Here is a 19,728-nt window from a genome sequence, read left to right as displayed (position 1 = left end):
AGCAACGATCGGATGTCTTGGTCTCTGATTGAAATCAACAATAACCGGGTTGCTGATGATGGTGGTGACGAGTCAAAGAGCTCTAAAATCTGGGTTGCTGATGAGGGTGGTATCGAGTCGAATCCCATTAAAATCAATTCTAAATCAGAAACTGCAATTGATAATTGTGTGGGAGATAACGATTTATCTAGGGAGAGCGTGATTAATAGATCCTGTACTGAAGATGCCAAAGTTAGCTCTGGTGCAGGATCGATCTATGAATCAGAAGAGGCGTTAGATGATGTTGAAGATTGTGAGTTTATCCCGGATGAAAGCTTTGATTCGTCAGTTCAGCTTGATGATTCTTCAGCTGTTACCTCCTCACCGGAGCCTAATACAAGCGTGGGTCAGATGGAAGGTCTCGAGGAGGAAGGTGAAGCACAAGGGTCGAGGGAAAATGTGAATTCCAATGTCGACATTCCAGGTCTCGAGGAGGGCTGCACGCATGACAGTAACATCAATGTCGAGGAGGTTACAATTGCCAATAAAAGTGATGGCCTGGTATTTTCAAAGATATTTCAAAATCCTGTTGGGCCTGATCAGGTTATTGGACCAACAGCTGCCCCATTTTCCCCCAATGGGCCGGACTTGCTCTCACCCCAATCGAGATGTGCCCAAAATCAAAATGGGCCAGAAACTCTAGCCCATAAAAGAGATGTGGGTGACCCTAGCCCACAAAAAAGTGATTGTCTAGCACATACCGCGGTTGCTCATTTTCGTGTTAAAAAGAAAAAAGTCCCTCCTTTGATCAAAAGTCGTTTTATTAAATATGTGTGGGGTAGGTGTAATATGAAACGTAACATTCACCGAGACAACTTTCGGTGGCACGATAGATACTTTATCGAGAATGTGATGAACGACTCGGATGAGGATATTGGGTGCTGCTCATGCTGCTCTTCGTGCGCATCATCGGACTCGGAAACTTAGTTTTGCTTTTTACTTTTTTGTCGTGTCACCTCTTTTGTCCTTGTGTTTGTGAGTCTTATATAGTGTCGAGCTTAGTGTGTGCTTGTGCGTCTTAATTATGCGGTTGCGTGTTGTTGTGTTTTTTGTCTAGCTCCTGGCTAGTTTGTTTTTCGTGTATTGTTTTCTTATATCAATATATTTTTCTTGCCTTTCAAAACAAATATATAATTATAATTATATTATATATATATATATATATATATATATATATATATATAATTATATAAAAAGTATTCATTAATTTTTATTTTTTTTAATAAGTTTCTAGCTTATTCTAATAAGTTACCACAACTAGATTAATCTAATACTACGTAAGACACTTCATCTAATTTTTTTTAACCAAACATACAAATAAAAGACTTAGGTTGTGTTTGATAAAATTGACTAAATTAAATGTTGAATGGTTTTTGATCTGAATGATTCAAAGCCTCTGTGTAAAGTTAGTTCTGAATGAAAATAAGATGTTTGATAATAATTTCGATTTTTTTTCTTTTTGAATGAACGATATAAATTGGTAAACAAAAACACTGAATGTTGAACCATTTAGCGTCATATGTCATTTAGAGGTAAGAAATAAAGACACTTAATGTTGAATAGTTCAACATTCATAGCTGAACAATTCATTAAGAGGCAGAAAAAACACTGTTATATTAGAGTGCTCACATACCGGGCATTTGCAATCATATGGTAAACCAATACGGAATACGAAAGGGTGAGTAGGTTACCAAAAAAATAATAAAAAATTAGAGTACTCCCAGTGGTGATAGCTTAGTCGTCCATTACTAGTTGGTACATCAGCACTTCCATCCCGTAACTAAACCCATGACTAAACACTCCCAACAGTTACATTTTTCTTCCATATTTTTATTTTTTATTTTTTTATAAAATCAAATAATTATAATTATTTATATTATAAAATTGTTATTTAAATTAAACTAAACATTCAGCAAAAATAAAAAACATTACAATAATTAAAATTAAAAGTATATTTAAATTAAAACATACACTTAAAAATAAAATACATAAAAAATTGAAAAACTATTCGTCGTCAACGTCTTCCTCTTGATTTTCTTCATGTTCGTCATCGAAAATGTGTGAAGGTCCTGCTTCATCTTTATTGTTTGGGTTTATTGTCGGGTCATGTCGAATTCGATAATTAGGTGGAAGACTATATACGTGTTCCACAAGCATTTCTCGTAGTAGTCAATGAATGCCCACATCTCTTAATTCTGCGTCCGCCCGCATATGCGCTTCAACCCTTTCTTGGAATGTTCCTCGTGCACGTCGAACCGGACAATAATTCTCCTCTAGTCCACAAAATGCACGCCCGTTGTCATCGACTGTCATATTATTTAATATCACACATGTTAACATAATCCTTCTAGTTTTGTGGATATAATATGGTTTTGCCGGATGTTGAACAATGGTCCATCGGCCTTGTAGTATTCCAAATGGTCGTTCAAAATCTTTTCTTGCCGATTCTTAATACTTTGAGAATTTTGATTGTTTCGGGTCTATCGGATTTCTGAATGACTTAACTAGTGTTGACCATTCCGGGTAAATTCCACCCGCCAAATAATAACCCTTGCTAAACGTGCACATTCGTTAACCGTAAATAGGAATGGCAATGGATCGGATATGGGTCGGATTACGCCATATCCACATCCATATCCATTAACCAAAGTTTCATCCATATCCATATCTATATCCGTTAACCAAAGTTTCATCCATCCATATCCATATCCGGTGGATTATTCGGGTTAATGGATATCCATTGGATAAGTCGTCGTTAATTTTTTTTCAACTTAATACTAGTTAAAGTCATCGCTTGTTATAAACTTACTTAAAAATAAGTCATATTGTATATAACCTAAAAGCTCGGTATAACTTAATCGACTAGTATGTCATAACTTGTGTGTATATCGGCATATATACGATATGATAACAACAAATAAACATCGTAAATATAAGAATATGATCACCTCTATGGGTACGTTGATCGAAATATCAATTAACTTTGTAGAAAAATATCCCGACGTTAAGACTTAGACGTATTGAAAATTTAATGTAATACAAAGTGAACGGAATATGTATATATATATGTGTGTGTGTGTGTGTATATATATATATATATATATATATATATAGTGAAATATTATATATAATTGAGAGTAATTATAACGATATATCTGTATTTATATATATTATATGTATATATATTTAAGCATTTCGGGTGAAATCGGGTTCATCCATGGATTACAAATTGTCATCCATATCCGATCCAATAAACATCCATATCCAATATTCATCCATTTAGATCATCCATATCTGCTTTAAGCGGATCAGATCGCATAGATATCTATCGGAACGGATGATCATTGCCATCCCTAACCGTAAACGTACATGGTGGAGCTTCACCGGCTAATAAGTCGTTAAACTAATCAGGTTGATTAAGTACGTTGATATCATTATTTGATCCCGCAGTTCCAAAATAAGCATGCCAAAACCATCCATCATACGACGCTACTGTTTCAAGCATAATTGACGGGTATTCATGGTCACATCGTGTATAATGACCCTTCCAACGTGCCGGATTATTTCTCCATCTCCAATGCATACAATCGAGACTTCCCAACGTCCCTGGAAAATCATGTATTTGAGCATGTTTAACGATCAAATGTTGCACATCTTGTGCATTTGTTTTTCTCAAATATTCTGTTGCGTACAAGTGAAAACACATTTGCAAAATTGTTTAAACAATCATATTAGGTTTGTTCACCCATATGCAAATACTCATCAAAAAGTTCGGCCGAAGCAATATAAGCTAGTTGCCGTATGGTGGATGTTACTTTTTGGACAATATTAAAACCAAGTAATCCGGTAGCATCACGTTTTTGAATAAAATAAGTAAAATACGAAAGAATCAGTGTTTGAGAAAAGGCCAAAATACATTGACATAAACGAAGAAATAAAGGTTTGCTCATTCGATAACGTTTACGGAAATAATCAACGTACAATTGTCGGAGAAATAATCATTCCATAAAGCTCTTGCGCGACATTCACGATCTCTATGTAGATATCTTCTAGGTGCTCTAGGTACGAGTTCAACTTCTTCATTATTGCTTAATTCATCTAATGCATCAAGTAATTCGAGTGCTCGGTTATTAGTTTTATTTGTGATCGTTAATATCACATCCAGATCGGGATCGAAATTTGTTTTATCAGGATTCATATTAATTTGGATGAATGAGTTAATTAAAATGTAAAATATGAATGTGAATGTGTGAAATAAAATGTGAAATATGAATGAAGAATGAGTAGGAACATACGTGTATATATATAGTGTAAAAGGAATAAAAAATTCAAAAAATAGCCGTTGTTTGCCGTTGAAAAATGTTTTTTTTTTTTTCCTAACGGTCTAAAAAACTCATTTTTGTCCATCTAAAAATATATATGATGAAAATGGACAATAACTGGGCGATGAGCTGGGTGACATGGTGAGCGGCACCTTGGACGGTCCACTGCTATCGGCGACCTCCTAGACGGATGGTTGGCGGCACCTATAACCAACCGGAGCAACCTTAAAAACACCTAAATTTATAAAATAGTCCGTAGTAAAACAAAAAAAGCAGATCATATATTTTACTGTATTCTATTTTACAAATTAACAGAGGGCACGATTTGAATTTTGGCAAACAAGGTGTTCTTCAATCGCCCAAAAAGGTACTGATCGACGCTTCAAATCCATTCTTCGGTGCAAACTTTTCAGGTAACTATCTTTATTCATAATCGATTATCGTATATCTGATTCATCTGTAATACGTTGTCATCGATCTGTTTATATATATATATATAGTGTTTATGTATATAGCGCTTCATAAGTATCGTTTTTAATGATTAATATTAATGCAATTCTTTTGTTTATAGTTTGAGTTTAGTTTTCCGGAATTAAAGTAATAAATAACTTCATAAGTCTGAAAAAATTGCATCTTCTAGTTTTTTAAATTTTCAATTTTCAAAATTAGGTTTAGGGCACACTGTACTGTACTCAATTCACAGTATTCATATCAATTCACCTTCAGTATCTCCATTACTCTATCTTTATATTGGTGCATATAACATCAATTACACAAGCTCATATAACATCCATTATTCTGTTATTGTCAAGCTCATACTAGTAATAAGTTGTGCTTGCTGTAGCTACAAGGTAAGTTGTTACTAAGAATGAACTTGGAATACAAATCAGGACCAGTTATACATCTGGATGTTACAGTAGATGTGTATAGATGGTTGTAGTTGTGTGTGTGCATATAAAGCTGAATTGCATCCATACTTTAGATATATGCAGAGGTTAAAAGTTGATGCAGCATTGTGTCAATGAGTAGAATTACATAGGTAGTAACCATTAATAACTTGTTTTAAGGCTTTCCACGACTTCTGCAGGCAGATGGTTTATGGCAGATTAATGTTAGGATTATACTTATGTATCGATCTGTTTGTATATGTTTTGATTTATCTTCTAAACATTCATGTGCATGTTTTGTCAGTTTTAATGGTCGTTTTCTGCACATTATTGCTAACAGAAAATGGATTGGACTGAAGAGCAACAATGTGTAATATGTGATAGAGGTGGAGACTTGTTGGTTTGTAATGGCGATGGCTGCCCTATATCGGTTCATAAAAGCTGCATGGGTTGTAAGACGTATTTGGATGATGGGGGTAACTTTTACTGTCCGTATTGTACTTATAAACAATTCATGGCACAAATATCTAAGTCAAGGGAAAAGGCGTTGTTGACCAAGAAAAATTTATCAGCCTTTTTAGAAAAAGAAACGGGAAATATCAAACAGCAGGAGCCAATAGTTGGGATGACTAGTAAAGAGAAAGAAACTTCATCGAAAGAACAAAATGTAGATGTGAATAATCTCGTTCAAAATCGTTGGGTCAAGAATCATCAACAGTCTGAAACCCCTTTACCAAGCGAAGAAACTCGTGACACTCTCATATCTGAACAAGTTAATACATGTAGGATAATGGTTGTTTACAATCCAAACTCAAATGCTGATGATGCGTCTGGTCTTGATTGTAAAGCTGACCAACTTGAATCGGATATTAGTTTAAAGACCAAAGTTGACAATCAAACAGGAACTACTAATCACCAGCCTGATACATATGTGCAGTCCAAAAGTGTTGAAATTGTGTCCATAGAAAAGGAAATTACATCAAGAAAAAGAAAGCAGACAGTGGCATTTAATAAGAGTGGAATAAGCAAAAAACAAAAGGAATGCATAATGGAAGATGGTGCAGATAAATTGAAATCTTCACAAAATGTGGTGCAGTTACAATCAAAACCTCATAGCAGGATTGACCCAAAAGATATAAACATAAGCAAAAGCGACCCAAAAGAACTTAAAGATTCTTGTAATCCGCAGTTGAAACCTACTAGGCAGACCAATGAAGGACTTAAAGATGGTTCTCTTGACAGGTTAGCTTGATTTTTGTTCTCTCTTGTAATGTTTATATTGAACTTAAAGTTTGTTTGTGCTAATTTTTGTACATTTTGGTTTATCTACAGAAGTATAAAACTACCATTGCAGACAGAAAAGCGAAGAGTACTCTGGACTGAACAAGAAGAATATATGCTTAAGGTATGTTGTTGATGAACATTATTTAATATGAGTTCTCGTTCATTGTTAAGAACTAATACTGGATTATTCTAATAACGATTTACTATTTACTATTAATATTGTAGGAAGGAGTTGAAAAATTCTCATCATCAGGACGCAAAAACCTCCCATGGAAGAAAATACTGGATTTTGGACGTCATGTATTTCATCCGTATCGCAACCCTTCTGACCTGAAGGATAAATGGAGGAAAATTGGAAAGTAGAACTTAAAAGGGACAACTTTTTGTTTGGTTTGTGTATACTTTAGCTTGAACATGAACAGGTAGAACTGATATTAGCGTTTTGACCTTCTCCTTAGGTGATTTTGATTGACCGAAACCTTCGAAAGTAATAGATGAAGTCATTGGCACATGGTCGTTTTGATTCCTTTCTCTGTAGATAAAGATGGTTACCTCAGAAGTGAATGCTTGTTCATTTAGACTTTACTCACTTTAGAGTACAACTTGGTATGAAGTATTCTGTTTATTTTACTGTGTTCATAATTGTCAATTCAAATGGCTATTATTTTGCTATGTTTTGATTGTCATTGATTTATAATTTTATTTAGTTCAAAAAGTTAAGAGCTTTTCACTTTGTGGCATGTAACTATGTAAGGGATTTGTCAGTTAATTAAGTTGGGAGTTTAATCCTCGTGCATCCTTCGTTGTAAATTTTGGTCTTCGATCAATTTGTTTATAAAGCCATAAGTTCGAATCGAATCAGCATAATAAGGTTTTAAGCCGTAAGATATTTGGACGAGGCTATTATGAATAGTTTCATCATGTTTGGGCCAAATTGAGTATTCTGGGCCAGTCACAGGTTAAAGCTCGGACTAGCCCATTTCTGCACCTCTACTCTCGCATATTGCTTCTCCTAAATAGCCAGTGATGCAATGACTGGTTTCGCCTCAAAATGAATCAAGCAAGTTTTATTTTCTCCATTCAAATTAATTCGAATAATGCGATTATTTTTACTTAGAAATACTTCATCTACTGATTCAGGTTATAATATTCACATGTGATTGAATTTGACATGTATTGTAAGCATTTCTAACCATTTTTAAAGGCTAGTTAAAGAAGTTTGAACATAGAAACATTCATTGTGAATATTATAACCTGAATCAGTAGACATTCTTGTAAGACCACTTGGAGTAAGGGGTCGGCGTCCGGCATTATGGTTGGGGAGTGCCATGATCCGAAAATTCTAGCAATCCCTAGTCATCGGCGTTTCAAGGTCGGTGTTTTTTTGTGTTCTATTTTTGGCATTGCCTCCCTGTAACTTAAAATTAATTTTCTATATTTTTTCAAGTTCTGTTTTCTTAAGGTTTATATACATTTATATTTTATATTTGGTTTATTGTAACTCATGAACATTGAAATTGAACACTGAAATACTTTCTCATTAAATTACTTTTTATAGTTCTAGGAAACTTTGAGCTGAAACCAAAAATAGAAAGTAACAACTCCTAACCATCTTCCAAATTTAAAGTCATTTTCTTACGGAGTATTATTTTAAGAAATAAAAAGAAAGAAAAAATCATCAATCAAAACCCTCATTAATAGGATGGACCACGTGATAACACAACCAGTGTTAACAATAAACACCACCAAACCCCCACACTCACCTCTCAAATCTCAACATCTCACCCTTCATTAACGGACCTGCACATAAATTTGTGTCACACTGAAAAATAAAAAATGGCCAACAAGGTGTCCAATATTTCAGATCTGATCCAACGAGTTACATCCAACTGTTTGATCAATCCTATCGGTTCCGCCCGTCATTACGCCGACGACCTCACCGACATTCAGTCCTCCGATTCCGATTCCAATTCCGACTACGAACAAGAAATTAAAACGGCGTCGTCTGCGGTACCAAAGACGGAGTATAATAATAGTAAAGTCGATAACAGTAAACAAATGGAAATGGTGATGTTTATGACCGAAGTCTTCGAAACGGTGTCGTTGTTGAAGAAAGCTTATGTTAGTTTACAGGAAGCGCATTGTCCATATGATCAGGATAAAATGAGGTCGTCTGACGTGGCGGTTGTTGCTGAGCTGAGGAAGTTAGGTGTTTTGAGAGAGCGGTTTCGTCGGAGTGTGGTTAAATTTGGCGGCGGTGACGCCGCTGCCGGAAGAGTGGTGGCCGGAGTGACGTTGAGGGAGGTGGTGGCGCCGTATGAGGCGGCGATGGAGAAACTGAAGAATGAGGTGAAGAGTAAAGAAGTGGAGATTCAGAATTTGAAAGAGAAATTGAATTCGCCGGCGGTGAGTAGCGGCGGGAGTGGTGGCCGGAAAAGTAGGTCGCATCAGTCAAAGAAAAAAGTCAACTATAGTAGTCAATTAGTACAAGGTAATGATAATTATTTACTTTACCTATGCATGCATTGTGTTACTTGTACTGTACAAGTATTTATTGTTTAGTTATTGTAATATTTCTATGGACTTATGGAGTAATATAAGCACAACTATTAAACTTCACATGACTAAAATTAGACCCGAATTAAAATTCACATTTCTGCATTGTTACTTGTACTGTACAACTATTTACTTGTACGGCATTCTTATGCTTATGCATAAGCATAAGCATAAGAATGGGCCAATAGCCTAGTGGTGAATGACTCACTCTCCCCCTTAGGGGAGGTGAGGGTTCGATTCCCACTAGGTGAGGATTTTTCAAATAATCGGATCAAAAACCATTCTTACCGGGCCCAAATGATCCCTTGGTCTCACGCATGCGAAGATTGAAACAATGACAATGCAGGTTCGTTTATCGGGCCTGGCATGTTGTGGTGAAATGGGTGATGGTGTTTCGCCAGGCTTCAGTGGGCTACCAGGGACCGCTGGATGGGTTGACAAAGTCAACACAGGGCTAACATGTCCCTGCCGATACACATGTTTTTTTTTTTGAAACAATAAGCTAGTTTAGACCATTTTTGATTATGTGTGTGAATGCAGGTGAAAAGGGTGTGTGAAAGCTGGATTTAGTACGAGTATGATTTTGGTTTAAATGTGATTACTTTATAACATGAAAAAATAAAGTATGCTTTTGTTACTAGTATTAATAGTCAACCTGGTTATATAACAGTTACTGTTTGTTAATGCAGTATCGCCATCTCCTATGCCGGAGCTTTTCGAATCATCCATAAGCTCCGTAAAAGAAGGATCAAAATCATTTACATCACTGCTTCTCTCGCTTATGAAATCAGCACATTGGGACATTGCAGCCACCGTGAGATCTATCGAAGCCTCGGCCACTACGAATGGTACACCAGCTGACACACGAGATTCAATAGTCGGACCTAACCACGCTAAATACGCTCTCGAATCCTACGTGAACCGAAAGATCTTCCAAGGTTTTGACCACGAGACGTTTTATATGGACGGAAGTCTTTCGTCTCTCCTAAACCCTAACCAATTCCGGACCGAGTGTTTTACTCAATATCGTGACATGAAAGCAATGGACCCAATCGAGCTCCTCGGGATCCTTCCGACTTGCCAGTTCGGAAGTTTTTGCTCGAAAAAGTATCTTTCGATCGTGCACCCGAAAATGGAAGAATCGTTATTCGGTGATCTAGAACAACGGAGACAAGTTTTGGCGGGAAACCACCCGAGGACGCGATTCTATGGCGAGTTTTTAGTGCTGGCGAAAGCAGTTTGGCTTCTGCATTTGCTTGCATTTTCACTAGACCAGCCACCGACTCATTTTGAAGGAAGTAGGGGAGCAGAGTTTCATCCGGAGTATATGGAGAGCGTGGTGAGGTTTCCTGGAGGTCGAGTTGCCGCGGGCCACGTTGTCGGGTTTCCGGTGAGCCCGGGGTTTAAGGTTGGGAATGGGTCAATTGTAAAAGCAAGGGTGTATGTTGTTCCTAAGGGTGAATTGTAGGGGTGTGAAATGTAACATTATGTAATTTAGATATTAGGAGTACATGGTCTCGTAATGTTAGGTGGAGGATGGAATAGTGGATAAGGGGAGTTGGTTGTGTAAGTTTTCTTGAAAGAGAAAATGAAAGCAACAAGACTAATGTATGGTTTATTGTATATGTACAAAATCGTTATCCTTGTAGGCAAGGTTGTAAAAAACGCTATTCGGGGATTAATCGGTCGAGACATTGAAAGGATTAATCGGCAATTTGGAGATTAATCGGGGATTAATCGGATGTTGACCAATGTTGACTTTTATAAATAAATATAATAAAAATAAATAATAAATATAAATATATTAAAAATAACAGTTTCAAAAATGAATATTTTATTAAATAAATTTTTTTTTGGCCGAATTAATCCGTTTAATCCCGAATTAATCCGGTTTAATCGTGTTTGACCGAATTAATCGGCGTTGACCGTTTTTTATAGCGAATTACATTAAACTTAACGGAAGTGTTAAATTTTCGTTTAATTACCGATTAATCGCCGTTTAATCCCGCTTTTTGCAACACTGCTTGTAGGGATTATTTTATTAAGTTATTTAAGGCTTTTTTTTATATGTATCAGGAGGAGAAAATAATTTGGTGCCCATTTTTTCCTATAAAAGTTGATGTGTTTTTTTAGCGCTTGGTTAATAATCGTGTGGTGGATGAGGTAAATGGTATGGAATCCAATGTAGCTTCGGTCTCTTCTTTTACAAAGTTTGATGAGATGATGAATAAGATGGAGGGTGTTAAGGTCAATGATATTCTTATTAGTTTGAGCAATCCTCTAAAACTTCATATTAAAGTTAAAAAACAAAGAAGAAGGAGGTCCGTGCAAGGTGAAAAATGAAAAATTTCTCTGAATTCGTCAAAGATGTATGATTTTGTGTCCGTTGGTTCTTTTGATTTAATTGGCGATATGCTTTAGATGGACTCTAATATCTATTTCGTGCTTAGATTGGGTTCACTCTTTTGGTAATTATGGTTTTAGTCGATCTATTTTGGTTGTGCTCATTTTCGGTCTTTGTTTATTGTCGTGAGTTCTCGTTGGGTTTTTGTTAGTTGAGCTTCCAAGTTAACGTTGAGATTGTATGTTTGTAGGCGTTTTATTCTATTTTTCATGAAACTTCGTATTGGTTACATAAGTTCTTGTTTTTTTCGTAAAAATAAATTAATAAAAATAATCGTTTAAGGAACGTTATTGGCTGAAATATTGATGTTCCAGATATTGTGCCATTGATCATCAACACGTTTTTATTGATTACAGTTTGACCTCACAAATTTGGTCTCGCATTTAGTTTTGGATTCAAGTGTCTTGCCAAAACTGGACTAATCTTGATGACATTTGGCTTTGGATTGAGCAATGGAGGACAAAAATTTGTGTTTGAAGTCATTATTAGGTTATTATGTTTTGTTTTTGTTTTGTTTATGATCACTAAAAAATGTGATGTTGATACTAAATAGTGGTGTATATAAATATAATTATAATTAAAAATTATATTGCCAACTTACCTTGATAATAAATTGCTTATTCTTTAAGAAAAATTAACGCATAAAGCTAGAGGTTACCAATTCACCGAACAAGTGCGGCTTTATTTTATTTTATTTTTTTATTTTTATTTTTATTTTTTTGCCAAACATAAAGCTAGATGTTTTCTTATTTTTTAAGAAAACTATAAATATGAGATCTTCATCGAAGTATGAAGATCCTAAATGAAACGAACAAAGACAAGAGAACGGGAAGGCTCGAAACTAATAAACGTTACAAGTCGACATTCACTTCAACCGAGCCAAACGTTGACTTCCAAAACCTAAACCAATAAAAACTACCAATCTAACAAATGCTATTTGAAAAAACATTATAAATAGCAACAACAAAGACATAAAACTAAAAATAACCGAATTAAGAAGGCTTGTTATCATTCCTCTTCTCCGATTGATTTGTGAAATCATCAATTTTGTCAATACGAATCCCTTTGCCACCACGGGATTCGAAATTGTTCCTTAAAGTATATGTTCCTGAAATTATAGACGATATTGACTTCGTTGTCATGAAATAAAAAATATGATTGGTTTGTAGAATTGTAGATATTAACGAATTAAATTTTTACACATGAATGTCACGTTTTTGGTTGGTTGGTTCTTTTTCACATGGAATTTGCGTTTTCTTTTATTTTTTATTATTAATTATTAATTATTACAAAAAAATTGTAACTGATTATTACATATTAAATTATCAATATTAATTATTAATTCAACTATTAATTGTACCTTGATTGATAATCATATCCTTGGTAATATTCCCGGTATGAAAAAATCTTTGAAAAACAACCTTGTGCCTAAAAAGATAGAAATTTTCATGTGGAGAACGTTGAAGAAAAGAATCCCGGTTCGGATAGAACTCGACAAAAGGGGCATTGACCTTCATAGTGTTCGATGCCCCGTTTGCGATAATGATCTTGAATCGGTCGACCACTCAATTGTTAATTGCAAATTCGCTTCGGATATATGGTCTCGGATGTTTAAATGGTGGAATTTAGGTCCGTGTTCCCTCTCAAATGTTGACATTCTTGAAGGTTCTTTGGTTCATTCCTCTTCCGACCTTGGTAAAAAAATTTGGCAAATTGTCGTTTGGGTGTGTGCATATTACATATGGAAAAATCGCAATATGAAAGTCTTTCGCAATGATTCGTTGTCCCCTTCGGTTTTAGTAAGCGAAATCCAAGTAAAAGCTTTCGAATGGATATCGGGTCGACTTAAGGGGTCATCCATCGATTGGCTAATGTGGCTTACAAGTCCTCAATCTTATCTTGTTTTGTAACCTTTGTTTTGTTTTTTTTAGGGTGGTGCTTATTTGCACAATTCATATAATCGTTTGCTTTTTTGGGTTGGTCATTCGTTTGTGACCGGCGCCGTGCCTTGTTCATTCTTCGTGTTTTTATTTAATCATCTTGCTTTTCAAAAAAAAAAAAAAAAAAACATTGAACAAATGAGCAAGGAATAACAAATTTAAGATTGTGGTTTATTTTGAATAAATTATTTCATAAGAAATTGTTCATGCATATATTTTCAGGGCGAAAAATAAACAACAATACGAGAATGATTTTTTTCAGGCGTCAATGTCATTGACCTATGGTCCATAAACCATAGATAACTCGTGGCTGAGATGATGATCTCGGGAGGGGGTCACGAATTGTCCGCCGGTCAATTGTCCGAATCGATCGTCGGAAAAAGGAAGAAAACCCTACGAGATCTGTGGGTAAAAATGCTAGTATTGATGGTGATCTCCGATCGTAGAGGAAGAAGTTCGGCGATTGGAGCCGTATGCATTGTTTTGAGGAGAGTGTGTGTGAACTTATGTAGGTTTTAGCCCCATATTTATACATATAAATTAGGATTTGAATGACTTGCGAGTAAAATCAATCGTGTAGCTTCAATCCAGATAAATCCTACGTAATCAGAAATGAAGACTTAAACTCATACTAAGTAATAAGAATTATATTCGAAGATGGTTTTGTTTCGTGAAGGCATATATAAATGAGTTACTGTTATAATTCAGTAGGCTTATAACTACCTTTAGTGGTTTGATTCTCGGTGTTATAATTCAGTAGGCTTATAACTACCTTTAGTGATTTGATTCTTGATTAAGAATACTAATAATGAAGTGTAAGAAAAAAGATGATAATGGAGAGAAAGAAAGAAACACTTTGTAAGTGTGAGAAATGGTGCAAGTTTAATGCTTGCATTCATGGCTATTTATAGCAAAAATATCACAAGTTTAGGTAATACAATAATATTACTTTTGTGTATCAATAATTGACTATCCATTTATATATATATATATATATATATATATATATATATATATATATATATATATATATATTTATATATTATAACACTCCCCCTTGGATAGCAATTTTGTTTGTTGAAGATCAACTGTAAGTTACTGCCTCGTTAAAAACCTTGCTAAAGAAAACCCAGTGGGAAAAACTTTAGCTAAGGGAAAAAGAGTGCAGCATGGAGTTGACTCCCCCTCAAGTAGACATCGCTTCGGTTGTTACATCTTTTGAACATGTCTCATGCCAATGTTATGAACGTGTGTTCTGAAAATAGCAGTTGGAAGTGCTTTCGTGAAAAGATCAGCAGAGTTTTTGCTGGATTGAACATATCTCATTTCAATCTCGTTGTCCTTAATGAGATTTTGAGTGTATGAGAAGAATCTAGGAGGTATGTGTTGTAGTGACCCGAACTTTTCCATGTTTATATATATTAATTGAGATTGATATTTACATGATTAAATGTTTCCAACATGTTAAGCAATCAAACTTGTTAAGACTTGATTAATTGAAATATGTTTCATATAGACAATTGACCACCCAAGTTGACCGGCGATTCACGAACGTTAAAACTTGTAAAAATGACATGACGATATATATGGATATACATATGGTTAACATGAGATTATGATAAGTAAGTATCTCCATAAGTATATTAACAATGAGTTATATACATATAAACAAGACTACTAACTTAAGGATTTCGAAACGAGACATATATGTAACGATTATCGTTGTAACGACATTTAAATGTATATATATCATATTAAGATATATTAATATATCATAATATCATGATAATATAATAATTTAACATCTCATTAGATATAATAAACAATGGGTTAACAACATTAATTGAGATCGTTAACTTAAAGGTTTCAAAACAACACTTACATGTAACGACTAACGATGACTTAACGACTCAGTTAAAATGTATATACCTGTAGTGTATTTAGATGTATTAAAAAACTTTTGGAAGACTTCAAGACATATATCAAAACACTCATACTTAACGAAAATGGTTACAGTTACTTTTCCATTCTTTTCTTTCATCAAGAATTCTAGTCGTATTCTTACCCGTATTATACACAGCTTCAAAACGTACTTACTATGAGTATATACCAATAGGAACTAGCATGGGATTCCACTCTTGATTATGTCATGTATGACTAATCAATTTTAACTTCTACCATGAGCTAGTCAACTAACTAGAACTCCTTTTAACCCCAATCACCACTCACCAATTACCACTCATCATTCACTCCATTTCACTTCCAATTCTCTTTCTAATTCTCTCTTAACACACACACACTATTATGAACGTATTTTTCCAGTAGTTAATCATCATCTTCATCAAAAATCACTTCAAGAATCAAGCTATAATCATCATAGGAAGAACACTTCAAGAACACTTCAAAAATCCCTTCAAGTTTACTAATTTACTTCCAAGCTTTCTAATCCATTCCAAGTAATCATCTAAGATCAAGAAACCTTTGTTATATACAGTAGGTTATCTTTCTTATTCAAGGTAATATTCATATTCAAACTTTGATTCAATTTCTATAACTATAAACTATCTTAATTTGAGTAAAAATCTTACTTGAACTTGTTTTTGTGTCATGATCCTACTTCAAGAACTTTCAAGCCATCCAAGATCCTTTGAAGCTAGATCATTTCTTGTCACTTCCAATAGGTTTACCTACTAAACTTGAGATAGTAATGATGTTCATAACATCATTCGATTCATATATATAAAACTATCTTATTCGAAGGTTTAAACTCGTAATCATTAGAACATAGTTTAGTTAATTCTAAACTTGTTCGCAAACAAAAGTTAATCCTTCTAACTTGACTTTTAAAATTAACTACACACATGTTCTATATCTATATGATATGCTAACTTAATGATTTAAAACCTGGAAACACGAAAAACACCGTAAAACCGGATTTACGCCGTCGTAGTAACACCGCGGGCTGTTTTGGATTAGTTAATTAAAAACTATGATAAACTTTGATTTAAAAGTTGTTATTCTGAGAAAATGATTTTTATTATGAACATGAAACTATATCCAAAAATTATGGTTAAACTCAAAGTGGAAGTATGTTTTCTAAAATGGTCATCTAGACGTCGTTCTTTCGACTGAAATGACTACCTTTACAAAAATGACTTGTAACTTATTTTTCCGACTATAAACCTATACTTTTCTGTTTAGATTCATAAAATAGAGTTCAATATGAAACCATAGCAATTTGATTCACTCAAAACGGATTTAAAATGAAGAAGTTATGGGTAAAACAAGATTGGATAATTTTTCTCATTTTAGCTACGTGAAAATTGGTAACAAATCTATTCCAACCATAACTTAATCAACTTGTATTGTATATTATGTAATCTTGAGATACCATAGACACGTATACAATGTTTCGACCTATCATGTCGACACATCTATATATATTTCGGAACAACCATAGACACTCTATATGTGAATGTTGGAGTTAGCTATACAGGGTTGAGGTTGATTCCAAAATATATATAGTTTGAGTTGTGATCAATACTGAGATACGTATACACTGGGTCGTGGATTGATTCAAGATAATATTTATCGATTTATTTCTGTACATCTAACTGTGGACAACTAGTTGTAGGTTACTAACGAGGACAGCTGACTTAATAAACTTAATACATCAAAATATATTAAAAGTGTTGTAAATATATTTTAAACATACTTTGATATATATGTATATATTGTTATAGGTTCGTGAATCAACCAGTGGCCAAGTCTTACTTCCCGACGAAGTAAAAATCTGTGAAAGTGAGTTATAGTCCCACTTTTAAAATCTAATATTTTTGGGATGAGAATACATGCAGGTTTTATAAATGATTTACAAAATAGACACAAGTACGTGAAACTACATTCTATGGTTGAATTATCGAAATCGAATATGCCCCTTTTTATTAAGTCTGGTAATCTAAGAATTAGGGAACAGACACCCTAATTGACGTGAATCCTAAAGATAGATCTATTGGGCTTAACAAACCCCATCCAAAGTACTGGATGCTTTAGTACTTCGAAATTTATATCATATCCGAAGGGTGTCCCGGAATGATGGGGATATTCTTATATATATGCATCTTGTTAATGTCGGTTACCAGGTGTTCACCATATGAATGATTTTTATCTCTATGTATGGGATGTGTATTGAAATATGAAATCTTGTGGTCTATTGTTACGATTTGATATATATAGGTTAAACCTATAACTCACCAACATTTTTGTTGACGTTTAAAGCATGTTTATTCTCAGGTGAATACTAAGAGCTTCCGCTGTTGCATACTAAAATAAGGACAAGATTTGGAGTCCATGTTTGTATGATATTGTGTAAAAACTGCATTCAAGAAACTGATTTCGATGTAACATATTTGTATTGTAAACCATTATGTAATGGTCGTGTGTAAACAGGATATTTTAGATTATCATTATTTGATAATCTACGTAAAGCTTTTTAAATCTTCATTTATGAAATAAAGGTTATGGTTTGTTTTAAAAATGAATGCAGTCTTTGAAAAACGTCTCATATAGAGGTCAAAACCTCGCAACGAAATCAATTAATATGGAACGTTTTTAATCAATAAGAACGGGACATTTCAGTTGGTATCCGAGCGTTGGTCTTAGAGAACCAGAAAATTTGCATTAGTGTATCTTATCGAGTTTGTTAGGATGCATTAGTGAGTCTGGACTTCGACCGTGTTTTCTTTAAAAATGATTGCTTAACATTTTTGTTGGAAACTATATATTTTTAACATATGAATATTATGTGATATATTAATCTCTTAACGTGTTTGATATTATGTGATAGATGTCTACCTCTAGAACAAGTCCCATTGACTCACCTAATAATAATGAAGAGTCAAATGTAAATTGGAATGATTCGTGGACTGATTCACAAGTTCCCGAAGAGGAACCGGAAGAAGAGTCGGAACCGGAAGAAGAATCGGAACCGGAAGAAGAATCGAAACCGGAAGAAGAAATAGAACCGGTGGGGGAAATAATAAAACGGTTAAGTAAAAGAGAATCCTCAACCAACCGACCAAGGTTAATTATGGTCAATGGTGTTTTCGCCAAGGAAGCAAAATATTGGGAGGATTACCAATTCTCCGATGAATCGGATTCCGACGAGAATTCCGATGATGTTATAGAAATTACCCCAACTGAATTTAAAAAGGCAAAAGAAAATAATAAGGGAAAGGGCATAAAAATAGAGAAATCTAATTCCAACCCCGATGAACTTTATATGTATCGTCAACCCCCGAAGTCCTTAAGTTGTAACAATGACCCGGGAACCTCTAAACCACCAGGTTTTTCTAAACCAATGTGGACAACGACGGCTCGTATTAGGGGAACATCATATATCCCTAGAAACTTGGCAAAACGAACCAAAACCGAACAAGAAGAAATGAGCGAGTCGGAATAAGATAGTTGAATTCGTGTGGTGTAATATATGTAATATAGTGTGCTTATGCTTTATGATATATGTAAAAATTGCTTGTATTAATAAGTATTTTTTTATGAATCTAACTCTTGTCTATTTTACAGTATAAAAATACAAAATGGATAGACAACCCAATATTTTAAGAGACCTACCCGGAGACATGATTGATGAAATCTTGTCTAGAGTCGGTCAGAATTTCTCGGCACAACTATTTAAGGCGAGATCAGTTTGTAAGACATTCGAAGAACGTTCCAAGAATGCCTTGGTTTATAAAAGGCTTTCGTTCGAAAGATGGGGGATATCACATTGGGAAATCCATAAGTTACGATGTGTTTACTTTGACGCATATATTGCGGGGAACCCAAATGCTATTTTACGCAACGGGTTAAGAAATTATTTTGACTCAGTATATCCGAATATAGGACTTCGTGATTTAGAAAAAGCGGCTAACATGCAACATAAAGAAGCATGTTATGCTTACGGGTTAGTAATGTTCTCTTCTCACCAAAGTGAGAACATGAACATCGGGCTACAACTATTAAACAAAACGTTCCCACAAGTGACGGAGTCGGTAATTGGGGTAAGAAATGAGGTTTTTAGGTTATTACGAGACTGTTGGTCATTACGTAACCATCGTCCCTTTGACGACGTTACAACACGCTGTCTTATCAACGGCCATAACGGTTATGTTCCACAAGACCAAGGATGGGAAGTAGTCCTAGTAAAACCAGAATGCATGACTTGTTTCTGGACGTATGAATTACGTGTCTTTATTGCCTTTGCTGAACGACTTGTGTACTAGCTAGAATTATCTTCA

The 19,728-nt window shown here is 34.6% G+C and overlaps 2 protein-coding genes across 2 annotated transcripts; both read left to right on the top strand.

The window, feature by feature from the left end:
- Positions 1 to 4,467: 4,467 nt before the first annotated feature.
- LOC139874444 (uncharacterized) lies at positions 4,468 to 6,920 on the top strand. Its single transcript, XM_071861877.1, has 6 exons — positions 4,468 to 4,502; positions 5,206 to 5,212; positions 5,449 to 5,499; positions 5,589 to 6,490; positions 6,581 to 6,653; positions 6,758 to 6,920. Exons 1-6 carry the CDS (start codon positions 4,468 to 4,470, stop codon positions 6,893 to 6,895), a joined length of 1,206 nt encoding a protein of 401 aa, XP_071717978.1. The 3' UTR covers positions 6,896 to 6,920.
- Positions 6,921 to 8,332: 1,412 nt separating this feature from the next.
- On the top strand, positions 8,333 to 10,598 carry LOC139877464 (protein GRAVITROPIC IN THE LIGHT 1). Its single transcript, XM_071864888.1, has 2 exons — positions 8,333 to 9,023; positions 9,778 to 10,598. The coding sequence occupies exons 1-2, from the start codon at positions 8,369 to 8,371 to the stop codon at positions 10,554 to 10,556; spliced, it is 1,434 nt and encodes a 477-aa protein (XP_071720989.1). The 5' UTR covers positions 8,333 to 8,368; the 3' UTR covers positions 10,557 to 10,598.
- Positions 10,599 to 19,728: the final 9,130 nt, after the last annotated feature.

Source organism: Rutidosis leptorrhynchoides, chromosome 11, assembly GCF_046630445.1.
Source record: "Rutidosis leptorrhynchoides isolate AG116_Rl617_1_P2 chromosome 11, CSIRO_AGI_Rlap_v1, whole genome shotgun sequence".
Classification (NCBI taxonomy): Eukaryota; Viridiplantae; Streptophyta; class Magnoliopsida; order Asterales; family Asteraceae; genus Rutidosis; species Rutidosis leptorrhynchoides.
This window is presented reverse-complemented; position numbering and strand designations above follow the sequence as displayed.

Coding starts and splice junctions, on each gene's coding strand:
- LOC139874444 (XM_071861877.1), top strand. CDS start 4,468: ATGGACAATAACTGGGCGATGAGCTGGGTGACATG. Junction 6,491..6,580: donor AAAGATGGTTCTCTTGACAG/GTTAGCTTGATT, acceptor GTTTATCTACAG/AAGTATAAAACTACCATTGC. Junction 6,654..6,757: donor AAGAAGAATATATGCTTAAG/GTATGTTGTTGA, acceptor TTAATATTGTAG/GAAGGAGTTGAAAAATTCTC.
- LOC139877464 (XM_071864888.1), top strand. CDS start 8,369: ATGGCCAACAAGGTGTCCAATATTTCAGATCTGATCCAACGAGTTACA. Junction 9,024..9,777: donor TAGTAGTCAATTAGTACAAG/GTAATGATAATT, acceptor TTGTTAATGCAG/TATCGCCATCTCCTATGCCG.